Raw genomic sequence first — 15,012 nt, forward strand, 5'->3', positions numbered from 1 at the left:
GCTTGCATGCCTCTCCACAAATAAAGTGGAGAGGAGTGTAGCTTTAAAGAAAAGCCTTAAGTTTTCTCTTACCTAGTACTGGCAGAGGTTGGCCTTCTAAAAAATGGAAAGTGATTCTTCATTGTTTGTTACTATGCACTTTCCCCCCAAAAGAGGTGGGTAAGAAAAGCCCATTTGCGGGCTCTTTCTAAGTGAATGGAGATTTTACATCCCGGACCTGTGCTTATATGTATGACCATTTTCAGGCTTCTGTCAGCAGTTTGAAGATACAACTCCGTGTTACTCTGCTTCAGTTTATGGAGGACAAGATAAGATCAAAGCTTCATGTTATTTTGACATTTCCTTGTGATTTTTTTCCCTGTAGTTAACAAGGGGCACCCTGTGTCAGAACTTCCTGCCGTCCCATCAAGTGTTCAGAAACTTTGGTCTCCTTCAGCTAGTTCTGTTGTGCATTTACCTCAAAAGCAGCATTGGGCCTCTTCGAATACATGCTGCCTCTTGTACAAAATTAAGATATTAAGCCAAATAAAATAAGTTTTAGAGTGGTATAAACTAAATTTTTCATTGAAACAAGGATTTAAGGGAAAACTTCTTTGGGTAAACAGTATAAGCAGTCTCTGAAGATATCCATAGCAAGACACTTGTAAACGTCCAAGAGAGGTAGCCCACAGCTTTCTGTGCTGTGAGCTTCTAGGCCGGTGGGACTAGGAGTTTGTAACACGGAAACCCGCTGTGTTGTTCTGCAGCTCAGCTGGGCTTTCTGGGCTGTGTGGCATGTTTCCTCCTCCCCACCCGCAAGGTTTCCTTAGATCTCTCCAGGGCTAGTGAATCTTTCCCACTCTTGGAGGCTCTGACCTTTCTGCCTCCCTCTTCTCACTCAGCAGTAGGTGGTGACCCTCTGCTTTGCAAAGTTTTAAGTTGCTTAAATGAAGTAACATAAACTTATTAATCTTTAATTAAAAACATTTTAATTTCACCAGATGTTGACATTTTGCCACATATGTTTACACATACAAACACACACTGCTGAACCATTTAAGAGTTTTCTTGCAGACATTGTGGTTTTTAATATTTCACCGTGTTATCTCCTGTAAACAATGACGTTCTGTGTAACTGAAAACAGTGTCACAGTAAGTTTAATATTCATAAAATGCTATTGTCTAGTATGTAATCTTTCCCTATTTGTTCTAGTGTCTTTCACAGCATTTTAGTTGTTGGAACAAAGGGGCGGTCAAGGGTGATGCCTGTGTGTACTCTTTTAGGTCCTCACCTGTTTTATCTTTCATGACATTGACATTTTTAAAGAGTCCGCCACCTGTTTTGCAGAATGTCCTTCTATTTAGATTTATTAGGAATAATTAGGAAGGAATGCTTCCTAGGTGATGTGTCCGAGTGTGTCACATCCGGAAGACACGCTAGACCAGTTCTCTAAGAGAGTGATACTCCGTTTGATTGCGTGGTTAAGGCGGCATCTGCTAGATTTCCCCACTGTCAAGGTACCCTTTCCCCTTTGTAATTCGTAGGAAATCTTTGGGTTGGACTCTCCCATACTGCGGGAACACCCCATTCCTTAAGTCTCACTCAGGTTTTGGTACAACGGGGATGATTCTTGCCTGCGTTTGTTGTTACTAGGGTGGATATAAATGGTGATTTTCTATTTCTGTTATTCTTTCTGTAATTCTTATTTGGCTTCCTTTGGGAAGAAGACCTTTTTTAGTATCAGTTGGCTTCATGGATTCTTACTTTCAAATCAGTGTTACAGTCCATAACTGATGCATTTTGAAGCTCAAATGGTCTCAAATTTGGCTTCTTCCAGCTAGCTCCTGACTTTTTAAGTTTCATTTTGGAATGGAGTTCAGACTTCCATAAAATTGCAAAGATAAGTATAGTTAAGGACACCCACGTATCCTTTACCCAGATTGATAATATTGTTGGGGCACCTGGGTGGCTCAGTCGGTTAAGCGTCTGACTTTAGCTCAGGTCATGATCTCACGGTTCGTGAGTTCGAGCCCTGCATCGGGCTCTATGTTGACAACTCAGAGCCTGGAGCCTGCTTCAGATTCTGTGTCTCCCTCTCTCTCTGCCCCTCCCCTGTTCACACTCTGTCTCTCTCAAAAATAAACAAACATTAACAGATGCATTGTTAATGTGCCATCTGTACTCTGTGCACACAACACACACTCTTTTTGGAACCATTTAAGAGTGGGTTGTACATCATCACCCTTTACCCTAGTACTGCAGCGTGTGTTTCCTAAAAATAGCAGTGTTCTCTTACAAAACCAAAGTATAGTAGTGATATTTTGATCTAATCTGTCATCCATATTCTAGTTTTGTTTGTTTACCCAGTAATGGGTAGTTTTTCATTATAGTAGAGGATCCAGTCTAGGATCAGGCATTGACTTGAGGTACCAAGTCTTTCTAAATTTCTTTATTATGGAATATTTCCACAGCCTCTCAGACATTTTTGAAGAAGTCTGTTCCCTTCCCCACCTTGCCTTTTTAGAAATGTTTTTCATTTGGGGCTTTTCTGATGTTTCCCAATGGTTAGATTCAGGTTATGCGTTTCAGGCTGGAGATAGTACATAGGTAGCAGCACATCTAGGGACAGATGTCCATCTGCCCTTGATAAGCAAAAAAAAAAAAAAAAAGCGAACAGATACCCTGCTTCTCCTTAATACCTCCTTGGAGATTTAGCAGCCATTCATGGATGGTTCTTGCCTGAAGCAGTCTTCAGTATACTCTTTGCAAAAATTGTTTTCTAATTTCACTGCTCTCTTCACAGTTAACCAGTCAGAAGTCCACATTCCACAGCATCCCTTCTGCCATTTATTTATTATTATATGGATTCATGAATTCCTGTCCTTATTTGTCTCAGGTTTGGGCCAGTAGGAGTCTTCAAGCTAGCTCCTGTGTCCTTTTGCCATGTCTAATCATTTGTTGAAGATTTCTTTCTAGCACAAAACACGTGAATATATTTTTATGTCTGCCCATATATATTATAAATTAACACGCTGAGTTCACACTACTATAGCCAATTCTAATCCAGAACTCTAGGGTTCATTCTAGTTTTCTTATTTGTAACTCCCTTCTCTGACAGTGAGAACCTGATTCCCATTATCCTTAATGTGGTTATCTGACTGACACCCGTTTGTGTGCTGCCTCCACTGTAGGGAGATCCTCCTTCCCTTTCTTGGGCTCCCTCTGCCCTACCACAGATGCCTGCCTGCCTTGCTTCACTGAATGGTTGTTCAGAAGTGAAAGAAGGCAAAAAAATGATAAATGTATCAGTATTTTAGTACTTATTTTCTAGTCCATTTTTCCAGGAATGTCTAGTAAATACTAAAGATTTACCTTCATTTCTTGTCATTGTTCTTGATCGACTAGCTGAAGGATGGGAAGAAAAAGCCGTAAAGTCAGTAAAAACCTGTGTTCAGTTATGACCAATAATGGTCAGTAAACTAGATTTTGTTGTAAGTATTCTTTTAGCATTAAGCAAATATTTTTCTTATTTATCTTCTGGAGTTCATGTAATGCTCAAAGTAGGTAGAGGTTAGCTTAGTAGTGACTGAGACTGGGTCAGATTTAGAGTGTGTTTTCTCAGTGGAGTAGTAGAGGAAAAGTGGCTAGGTAGGATACCTTTTATCAGAACAAAGTTGAAAAGTAGTTATTAGAATTCAAACAGGAGACCTTTTCCTGTCATTATCTGAAGCCAGGAGGCATCTGTGCTAGTCAGCACATGATTTCACTTTGTATTTAGAAAATGTCCTAAGGTAAAATAATAAAAGGATAGGGCATTCCAGATACATCTAGAAAAATTTGCATTCTTCAGAGGGAGAGAATATAGGAAGAAAGATTGTTTGGATGAACACAATTTTCCCCATAGTTTGGAAAGTGTCTAGAGGTGTATACACGGAAGCTTGACAATAATGGTGTGAGATAAAGTGCTTCTCATACTGGAGGTGTGAAAGGCAGCACAGCTTTAGTGGTTAATAACACAAAGACACCTTTGCCATTGACTAGTGGTTTGACCTTAGGCACAACATATGTAACTTCTTTGGGCCTCAGTTTTCTCAGCTGTTGAAACTGGGATGATAGTTTACTTATCTCAGAGGGTTGTGAGGATTCACTGTGTTTATAGATTCAGTGCTTAGAACAGTGCCTGATACATAGTCCTATGTTTGCTTATCCTTCTGATGCAGTGAAGGGCAAATTACAAAGATGCAAGTATTTAGATACTGCTTATCATAAATCTGAAAGAGATTAAAGAAAATGTGTGATTACTTGGTGTCCAGTGATTTTTTTATGGTTGAGATTGTGTAACCTACTCTTTCTTAGGTAGTGCCCCTGTCAACAACATTGCTGGGCTTGATGGATCACTGGTCAGAACAGAGTAATGTAAACCGTGTTGCTTATTATTCATTAATTTGGAAACCCGAGAAGTTACTAGCTTAATTTTCAGTTAATAGTAAGCATTTGGTGTCTTCAGGTAATGCGGTGTGAACTTTTAAAATGTAATTTGGCTTAGTTACTTTCAAAGCACCCAGCAGTTTTTTTTAAATGACGTTTTCACACGATGCAGTGGGAAACATTCTAAACAATGGAATAAAGGACTTGGATTCATATGCTATCTTTGTTCTCTTTCCCTACCTGCAAAAAAATAAAGTGAAATAAAATAAAAACTATGGTTCTTTCCAGCTCTTAATTGTCTCTGATTCTTACATTTAGGTAATACAAGAATGCAATAATTGGCAGTCCCTCTTCTAAAATACTGCTCTCATTTTATAGGATAAAGAACTGAATGACCTTCAGGTCAGGTACCAAAGCAGTTTTTCTGAGATGAGACACCAGCATAGCAACAGAGTTCTTGGCTTTCTAGTTATCAGACGTAACTTGACCTGCCTCTTACAGAAGTAGCTCCTAACATATGGAACTTTGAAGTTCTCCTTGTCCTGAGTCGTCCCAGCTGACACCCCTTACCTGCTGTGGCATCATTTTCCTTAGCTGCTTGAATAAACCCCGTTCTTTTATGATCTTGTTTCCATTCATTTTCTAAAGTTTTGTGTTTTGCTGTCCCTCTAACCCATTTACCCCATTTCTCTATCAACCACTTCACATGGCTCCCAACAGTGAGGAGTAATTTCACAGGCCAAGCCTGCCATGGTTCTAGAATCAATTTTGTTATAAAAGTAACGTAAACCGTTATTTGGTTTATACATACACCCCTGGTGGATTTGGGGATTCAGCTGAACAGCATCATTGAAAAACTGGCTTTTATTTTCTTAGAATTACGGCGAGCGGTGAGAAGCAGCGTGTGGAAAAGGGAAACAGTTGTTCATCAGCATGAGTATGGACCAGAAGAAAGCCTAGAGGAGGATACATACCGGAAGACTTGTACCATGTGTGGCCACGAGCTGACCTATGAGAAAATGTGACTCGTAAAGTGTGATGTTGCCACAGATGAATGGGACACTCCTATAAATCATGCTTCAGGAAGAAATTTGTATGTTGTGGCTTAAAAGCAAGTTTCAGTAAGGGTCCAGCAGGTCTGGTTGTAGGCATAATACTGGGTCTGGGATTGCTTTTTTCTACAACAGGGATGGGAGCCAAGGGGTGGAGTAGGTTCAGAAGTTAGGTTAAAGCCAAAATTGAGAAATAAGAAACCAAGCCAAACCCTATGTTGGAACAGGAGGAAGAGCTTTTAATAATGGCAGAAGCTGGCTGAACAGGATCCTTCTCCCAGAAATAACGGACGGTGGTAGATCCTGAACCCAAGGCTGGCCGGGTCTTCTATACCCTGTTCTCCACATAAGGGAACTGGGGAGCTGTTGTTGGATAAGCCCTGATTCCCAGTAGGAAGTGAGTTGTGGGAGTCTGATCATGTTTCCTGTATCCTTGGGGTTTACCACCATAGGCCTTAACGTCCTTGTCTAGGTAGCCCTTTTCAAATCCAGATTCAAATGGAAAAACAGCCATATTGTTTTACTGATCAAAGAAGGTACTGTTAGTAAGTTTATCATAACTTGCTAACATTTTACTGAGCATTTACCATAGGCCGGGCAGGGATGATGCCAAGTGGCTTATGGGTGTTCTCCTATAATCCTGGGATGGAAGAGAACTTTCTCTTTTTATTTAGCACTTCTAAAGGAAGTGATCACCTACAACCCACCATCACCCCAGACACATGGATCAAGTTTACCCATTTAGTTCTGCCTCTGTCTTATCAGAAGGCTTACAAGGTAGTTATACTAATAAGAGGATTTGATCCAAATGTGCCTGATTACAGGGTTTGTGCTTTTTTCTCACAAAAACATTCAGGTTAAGATAAACCGCATGTTTTCAAATTGTTCTTTGACCTGGCTTTTTTAGTCCTGTTGCTACAAACAGAGAAATAGGATGTTCATATGTTTTCATTTTCCTTTCTAGATCAGATCTTGCAGATTATACTTGAAGGCAAGTCTGAACAAGTCCAACCCAAATAGGCTTAAGACTGTAATTACTAATTGTTCTCTATACAAGTATCCAATATAGAAATGTTTTATATAAGTATTAAAAAGTTTAATGTATTAGTCAAGTTTTTTTTTTTTTTTTTTTAAATGTGCCAATTATTCATTCAGTAAACACTGGACAGTGGGCAGCAAGACCTTCCTGGGACCATGAGAAAGCTTCCAGCTTGAGGACAAGAGTACTGAGGGATCCAGGCAGCTGACAACAGCATTACTGCATGGGAGATATAGAGCCCTTGAGCCACATGGACCTAGGTTCCAATTCCATTTTTTAGCTGTGGGCCTTGGGTAAGTTACTCTGTGGGCCTGTTTCTATCTGTCGGATGGGCATGATCCTGTCAGGACTGTTTGAGGATTACATATGGCAGATCTGTAGCACGTGGCACCTAACAGCCACTTGTTAATGAGCACATTAATATATATATAGTATACAGTATATAGTTCCCAATTTGTCTAGTTTCTTACATCTTTGAAATTCGGTCTGTAGTTTTCCCTAAACTTAGCTGCTAGACTGTGAGCGGGGTCACATCAGTGCATTCTTGACATGAAGAGAGGATCCAAGAAATTCCTCTAGAATTCGGATCAAGCAAGTATAATTAGTCAAACTCTGCAATACATTGTGAAAGATTTATAAGTCCGTTTACGGTCAAAGTTCCCAAAGCCTTAAAGGGTCATCCTTTTGGCTTCTTCAGGACAAGAGCCATGTCTAACTGAATACTATTTGTGGGAAGGAGGAACAGTATAACCAAAAGAATATTTAGCCAAGAGCCTGGGTTTTAGACTCCTTTCGGCTAGTAACCTGCCATGCACCCTTAATTCTGCGAACAATTCTTGTTTTGCATGGTATGGTTATTTAAAAATCCTAGGAGTTCCCATCTCTTGACTATATTCTGTAGTCACCAAATGAAGGGTACTCCAAAGAGACCATGTAACAATATGAAAAATACTAATCCAGCATAAATTTATGACCTAAATAAGTGAAAGATACCTATGTTGTACAAACAGAGAAATACTACTTATCAGTTGTGGGGTTGTTGATAAATTTTTCCTCAGGTTTAATGAAGGCTTATTAAAATGCTAGAAATTTGCAATGTCAGATAATTCCCTATTTTGCATATTTTACATGTGTACTCATTTATTATCTTAGTTAAGCTTTAATACCATGTAAGAAACTGGCTCAAGAATTAGTAACTCCTTGGACTTAAATTCTATAGAAACAAAGTCCATGCCTACAGTACAGTTTTAGCCAATCCAAACTAGCTACTTCTATTTCCACTTTAGCATGTACTTCATAATTGGACCTTGGACAAATCTGTCTCAGAGAACAGAGGAAATGACCGGACAGCTCCAAGGTAATGGTTCCCAAACTTGTCCACACACTGGCAATCACCCGGGATCACCTGGGGAGCCTTAAGAACTACGGCTGTGTCCCCCGCCCCCGTGGTTTAATTTAGAAAATAACTTTAAAGACTCTCAGGTGACTTATATTCAAACAGATTTGGGTAGTGCTAAATAAATAACACTTAATATGTGTAACATTTTAAAACACTAAGATCTGAAGAGAGATTTCTGAATGAGGGAAGAATTGTGAATGAGGAAATCACCAATCTTAAAGTAGATTGAGATGATAAATCATGAAATACCAAAGTTTAAAAAACATTTTTAGTTTTATTTCAGCCATGTTAGGTTATCCATGAGCTGTGAAAAGCTATGCTACTTGATGGTAAACCCACCAGTTCTATATACTACTTTGTAAGCTGGACCTCTAGTGTTCACATACCTCAAATCGCTTATCTTTTGTGCCTTAAGGAGAAAAAAATACCAGAACAGTTGTATCTGTCACAGATATAATACATCCTATGGTCATCGTCACATTGTCAGTAGGGAGTATTTGCCTTGTAGGGCCAATTAAAGGTAATCAATTCTCTATTCTTCACTGTCCTCCTCCCCCCCTTTAGTAAGTGAAAGGGTGCTACAAGAAAGCAAGCATTCAAACCATCAAAAATAAGACAAATTATTTTGAGATATTTAAAAAAAAATCTTGACAGGGGAGTAAAACGACCCTTAGGCCTGTAGGGCACAGAACTGCTGGAACACAGCCAGGATATGAGGGTCTAATTCGGCGGTGAAGAGCAGGTTCTCCAGGGTCACCATGTACTGCTGGATTATTTGGTGATGCTGTGGACGTAAAAAAAGGGGGTGTTTAGATCAGGAGAAAGACCGCATAAGCAATCTCGCAGGACGTTTCCCTCAGCAGCCTGCCTACGTTGTGGAATGATGGGAAGGGTTTGGGGAAAAAAGTGGTTATGCTTGATAGGAAGAATGGGCTCCTGGAAAGCCCCAACATTAAGAACATGTAGAGGGAAATGAAGAAAAAGGGATGTTTGATAACTTAGAAACTGGTGAGAACTGAGTCCTTTACGTAAATGTAGTTCATGCTTCAAGGCTTGGCAAGAGTGCCTGGTGCTACAGACTAGGTTCAGCTGGGTCTCTCCTAATTAGGACCAGACAGGACTTTGTAAACGGAGCCCAGACAGGGACTGACCCGGCAAGATTAACAACCCAGGAAGGAGGATTAGAATGAAGGTTGCTGAAAGGTTGCTGAAACAAATATTTTGCAATAAAAGTTTTTTTGCTCTTATTGGTTAGAACATTTAAGATTGTAAAAGAATACAGAATTAGCCAATGACCTGTTAATTTTTTTTAACTATTCCACAAAATAAACCCAAACCTCAATATAGGTCTTAAATAGCTCATCTGTCTCACTGAAAATCAGTGGCTTGAGGCTATGTGGGAAGAAAGTGTCATGAAATAATCTCTTCTATGTGTGCCTGTCTGACTTGTATACACGGAGATCCCTACCGGACTAAAGAACGGCAGTTAGGAGTCTGAACTGCATATAGAACCAATTTCACTCTGAATATTCTGATGAGCAACAGGAGCAAACAGACATTAAAAGAAACTTCCCAACAAATCTGACCATTTTTTAACATGGAAAGTCCTTGTGGCTGGGAATAGTGATGTTCATTATCTAATCAGGGTTTCCCACAAACCTGTAAGAAGATCTGCTGGAGCCTCTCTATACAGTTCTTATACCATGGTGTTAATACGCTGGTCCCATCGGTTTCACATCGTACTAAGTGCTCGGTCAAGATCATGATAAAACGCTGAAGAGGGGGTATAAAGTTAAAGCAGTGTTAGAGGGAGAATTCTTATACCTCAAACAATCACATTTTTGACCAAGAGACCTCAAAAGGCATTGCTTATTCCACTCGGTTTTTGTGGTATCGCTAACTTTTGTTAAGTCAATAAATTCTAGAAATAGGCAGATAAGTGATAATGTTAGTATATCCTTTTTTCAGTATGTGAACACTTTTAAATCTAGATTATTTGTGCTAGTAACTTTTCTCCACACCTATTTCTAAGGACATAAATAATGTTCATCAAGAAGGAAAATAATCCAAATGATGAACAAGTGGGAATAAATAGGAGTGAGGTACTCCACAAAAGGATCCTCAAAAAATGTTTTTAAAGCCTGGAGCAATGGTCATGTAAGAATGCTGTAAACGAAACAGACTGTGGAGGTACACATGGTTATTTCCTTTGCAAATTTTTGTGATTTAAATTTTTGTGATTTAAATTTTTTTTTTTTTCAACGTTTATTTATTTTTGGGACAGAGAGAGACAGAGCATGAACGGGGGAGGGGCAGAGAGAGAGGGAGACACAGAATCGGAAACAGGCTCCAGGCTCTGAGCCATCAGCCCAGAGCCTGACGCGGGGCTCGAACTCACGGACCGCGAGATCGTGACCTGGCTGAAGTCAGACGCTTAACCGACTGCGCCACCCAGGCGCCCCGTGATTTAAATTTTTATAAATAAACGTGTACTATGATTAAAAATAATAGTACTGCATTTTTACCTATCAGTGTCCCAAGCCAAGATACCTGAAATATAACGAGGAAGAGATTCTTCTGTTCACTCTGAGCAGATTCCACTTTTTCCTGCAGTCTTTCTATTTGCTCCTCTAGAGCCCCATCTTTCCTGTCACTGCTTCTGTCGTCATCGTCACTTCGCTACAGGATGCACAGGAACAAAAGGAAAATGCCTCTTAGAATTCTAGTATGTTAGATCCCATTAAGTAAGAGAAAGGATGTTACTGTGTCTGGTCCAGTGCCACTTGAAGACTTGTATTCTCTAATGAAAGTACTCCACCACCCAGATGCACCTGCATACACCCAAAAGTCCTGTGGGCACTTACCTAGGCCAGGGAAACTTGGTGGCACCTGTCATGATAACAGCAGTAAGAGTATTTGCTATAGAGCAGAAGTGAGTTACCCCTTTTACAAGACAGACCATTCAGGGAGGAAGTGTTGGTTACATTTTTCCTCCATGCAAAAAGAAAGCAGCTTTGAGCTCCATGGAAAACGTACAGTAGATTCTTGTTATCTACCATAGTTATGTGGATACATTTGTTGTGAATCCTGAATTAGTACTGAACCACTGCTCAGGGAAATACAGGGTTAGGTTCTTAGGGAGTCTTTGGTTTATTTTTGTCAACTGATCAACAAGTAACCTTATGTGTGTTTCTGTCTAAAGATAGCTTATTTAATATATGTGTTTTACAAATAATTATATACAGTTCTTTATATTCAAACGCTGCCTGAGAAAGATTTAACATCTTCTTGACCCTGAGTAACATGACTAAATTTCTTTGGCTTTCAGCCCCGCAAGAATGCTGTCTACTACGTTTTTTAAATCTATCCTTGTCTTATGAATCCACAAATTGAGCTGCTTTTCCACAGCACTTAGAGAGGTTACTTCGGTCCTTGATGGAGCAGCCTCACGTACATACTGGTGAATTTCCTTTTCCTTTATCTGGATTATGATACTGTTGATTTATGAACACTGAATTCACGGCCAAGAGCATGGTCGTTCATGCCCAAAAGAAGCTCAACTGACTTATGTGTTTTTACCGTCAGACATGTCACAGCCTTCTTGCACTTAGGAACACTAGACAGCATTTCAGCCTTATGCTTTAGGGCCACTTTAAACCGTAAAAGCCACCAACAAAAGCCCAAACATGGCAGTAAATACATTACGAAAAGGATGCTTTTTTACAGTATAAGAAATGAAACAAGAAGGTAGAGTATTGCCTTGTTTGACTTTATCTGGGAACAAGCCCACTGGGCAACTCAAATTTTTCACTGCTCTGCCTATGTCTGAATGATGGGGAAAGCACCAGGAGTATTGACTTTGAGGTTACAAATAAATCTTAAGTGAGCTTGCAAAAATAGAACCTGCAAATAATGAGGATAGATAATATATTCTTAGAACTCTGCTACTGCTCATTTAAGTAGCAAAGTAGATGACCAGGGAAAGACCCGACAGTACTTTCCAGTCACTAATACAAGGCTCTATGACACTTCAGCAGTGACAACGGAGAGGCAGCTTTCCTCTAACGGCCCTACGGAAAAGCTGGGCAGGCCTGCACGCAGCTCAAGAACCTGCTCACCCTGGCAATAATTCAAAAACGGCTCTGACTACATGTAATAATTCAAAGCAGACTGTTCAAGATTCTGCTGGCAATGATGGGCTCAACATACCTCTGTTAAGCTTTAACGACTCCCTCCCAGCTCAGCCAGAATCGAACATTCACTGAGGTGTCCCTCTGCACCGCCCCCCTCCCACCCCAACTTCGTGGTTAGACGACTTTCCCAGTGTCACGTAGCTAGTAAGTGGTTAAGCCAGAAAGTGACTCCAGGTATATTACACACCAATGTCCTCGTGGTCCTTTTAGCAAGAAGGTAGGCATCACCAGATCTAGAAAGCCCATTTCCTTCTAGATACCTCCCTGTCAGTAAGGCCTCATCTATGACAGCCTCTTCCACCCCTAAAGTGAAACTACCAGAACCCCCTGTTTTTATAGACTTCTGCTTTTCTCTGTAACAGCATCTATTAAGGGTCTGCCTTATGTTCTAGGCAACTGGGCACAAGTTAGTTTTCTCCTAATACCACACTAAGGCTAGGTTCTAGAGTACTGTTTATTGCCTGGTAGACTTTTCTATGATGAGGGAGATGTTAAATCTCTGCTGCCCATCACAGTAGCCACTAGCCACACTGAGCGCTTGAAATGGCGTTGGTGTGACTAAAGAACTGAATTTTAAATGTATTTAATTTTAATTAACAGTTACATGTGGCTAGCAGTTACTTTATTGGACACCACACATCTAGGGATCAGTATGGCATAAGGGAAAGTCCTTGGAGTTTGACAGGCTCTGTCACTAACCATGTCACCTTGAGCAAGTTATTTTAAGTTCTCTGAGCCTCAATTTACACATGTATAAAATGGGGATGACACCATTTACCTTGCAGTATTTTAAGTTTGTGAGTATGTGTTTACATACCAAACAGACACGTATATATGCAGATCTACATGGAGACGAGCATTTGAACCTGCTACAGGTTCATAGATGTCATTAAATTTATTCCCACCCACTCTGGTAAATACACAACAACACTGGAGAATACTGTCACAAAGAATACTAGTACTACTATGCAAAATCACGGAATGCAGCCACTTCACTGCTTCCCCCCAAAATGGCTAAAATGCTGTACTTACTATTAATATGAGAAGTATCCTGTGAACCTGGGAAGGAATTCCCCATCCCTCCCCACAGGACTGGGGAAGTGAGACACAGACCAGCTTCTCCCTCTCCCCTCTTGCACCAGAAAGTCTTAGGGAAACACAAGTGCCCTCTTTCCTTCTCTGCCTTCCTTTTGGGAAGGGCAATCATGAAGCAGATCCAGATGGCTAACTACAGAAAAGCAAGGTTTGTGCTTCCTTCCAGGCTCACCAACAGGAGAAGAGCGGAGAGCAACACCTCCCCCAGATCCTTCCTCTCCCTCCACTTCCATATCAGTTCTGCATAATTTGTCCTCAGAAAAAATAAGTTCCCATCAAGGTAATGAACTGAAGATTTTCAAGAGATTCTGGTATACTTTCTTGGACCACTATGAATTGACATAAGACTTACCCGTTTGTGTTGCCTTGCGAGTTTTTCTTTTGCTTCTTCCAGCTCTTTCTGGATTTTCAGAACATGTTTGTTCATCTTACGAATTGTGGAGTGCAAGATTTCCCAAACAAACAATCTTAAAAGTAACAGAGTTTGGTTACTGTATGTTAAAGCATGCTTCTAGAAAGACCTCTCAGCTTTTATAACCGACTCATTTTGAAGGTGATTCCACTCTTTAGGCAGAATTAGTCCTATTTCTCCAGTAACACATACTTTTTTTTTTTAAGAGATTGAGTGAGCCTGTGAGTGGGGGAGGGGCAGAGGGGGAAAGAGGGAGAATCCCAAGCAGGCTCCATGCCCAGCTCAGAGCCTGGCAGAGCCTGACACAGGGCTCAATCTCACAACCATGAGATCACAACCTGAACCAAAATCAGGAGTCGGACGCTCAACCAGCTAAGACACCCAGGTACCCCAATTTTTTTGTATTATAAATTGTGCAAACACCTATCTCTACCCATTAGACTCAGGTGAGCTTCCTGAGGCAGTAGTGGGTCCTTATCACTTTTATTTCCATCCTTTACTAGACTTGCTAGAAGGTACGTGTACATACATTGAAATGAAATGGCACACCAGGAAAAAATGTACATTAGGAACAAAAATCTATTTTCTCTCTTCTAAATTTAAACATCAGGTACTGGAATTTTCTCAAAACAGAAGCCCAATCTAAGGCTCATTTCACATGCCTTATACTACTTAACTAGCAGACATTCGGCCAATTCTTTGGAATATTTAAGAAACTTACTAGTTCATACTAGCTATCAACTGCTGGGCCTTTTTAAGAATAAAATAAATATAGGTCAGCTACTTTCTCAGTAAATTACTCAACTAGGATCACCTTGTAAGCGCTTTGAAATGTTTATTGCATAAAAGGTTTATTTTTTGAAGCAGCTTCTTAACTACATCTGTCTGTAAATTAGTTCTTCCTAATGCCAAGATACAGCCTCTATAAATCTTGCCTTGGATGATGACAGTTTCAGTGGAAGATAATAAAACAGCTGATTCATAAAACTCCATAGTCTTATGTTAGCAGACAAGGTACAAGAGCAAAGTATTTAAACTCTGGAAGGGGTGGTCCGGAAGGCTTTGCAGAGTTACAAATACTTGAGCTTGTAGTTCAAGAACAGAGGGTGCTTTTGAGCCCTTTATCGGTTCAAGAATGCCTGTGTCTGAATTCTGACTCTGCACTTAGCTGGGTGACTGTGGACAAGATACTTAAGCACTCTGCAACATTTTCCTATTTTGTACATAAGAATGATAACGTAACCCCCTCCGTAGTGGGGGGTGAGGATTAAATGAGTTGCAGTGTAAATCGCTCAGGATAATGGTTAACAAATATTTAGGTGGTCAATTTTCTGAAGAGTTTACAGATCTGAGGATGTCTCTTGCCTTAATTTGCGAGTGCCAATCTGGCTGATACGGTAACTTTAGATCATACC

At 40.2% G+C, this 15,012-nt stretch overlaps 2 protein-coding genes across 10 annotated transcripts in view; one reads left to right on the forward strand and one right to left on the reverse strand.

Annotated features, from left to right (window-relative positions):
• XPA (XPA, DNA damage recognition and repair factor) overlaps positions 1 to 14,221 on the forward strand; it is a 30,031-nt gene extending 15,810 nt beyond the window's left edge. For 2 of the 8 annotated variants that reach the window (XR_008291103.1, XR_008291109.1), the window contains exons 6-7: positions 5,284 to 5,500; positions 6,615 to 14,221. Coding sequence is in view for 1 of the 8 variants with exons in the window: in XM_027039507.2 (XP_026895308.1) it covers positions 5,284 to 5,432 (149 nt within the window). In the remaining 7 variants the exon portion in view is untranslated. Of the gene's footprint in view, positions 1 to 364; positions 3,505 to 5,283; positions 5,672 to 6,614 lie in introns of those variants that run through there. The other 6 variants (XR_008291104.1, XR_008291105.1, XR_008291106.1 and 3 more) reach the window with 6 other exon arrangements.
• Positions 8,152 to 15,012, reverse strand: part of NCBP1 (nuclear cap binding protein subunit 1) — a 38,237-nt gene continuing 31,376 nt past the window's right edge. For both annotated transcript variants that reach the window (XM_027039500.2, XM_027039502.2), the window contains 4 exons: positions 13,538 to 13,652; positions 10,448 to 10,576; positions 9,557 to 9,670; positions 8,152 to 8,681 (listed from right to left, as the gene is read on the reverse strand). In XM_027039500.2, coding sequence (XP_026895301.1) covers positions 8,568 to 8,681; positions 9,557 to 9,670; positions 10,448 to 10,576; positions 13,538 to 13,652 — 472 coding nt within the window. In that variant the 3' untranslated portion in view covers positions 8,152 to 8,567. The remainder of the gene's footprint in view (positions 8,682 to 9,556; positions 9,671 to 10,447; positions 10,577 to 13,537; positions 13,653 to 15,012) is intronic.

This window comes from Acinonyx jubatus, chromosome D4, assembly GCF_027475565.1.
Source record: "Acinonyx jubatus isolate Ajub_Pintada_27869175 chromosome D4, VMU_Ajub_asm_v1.0, whole genome shotgun sequence".
Lineage (NCBI taxonomy): Eukaryota > Metazoa > Chordata > Mammalia > Carnivora > Felidae > Acinonyx > Acinonyx jubatus.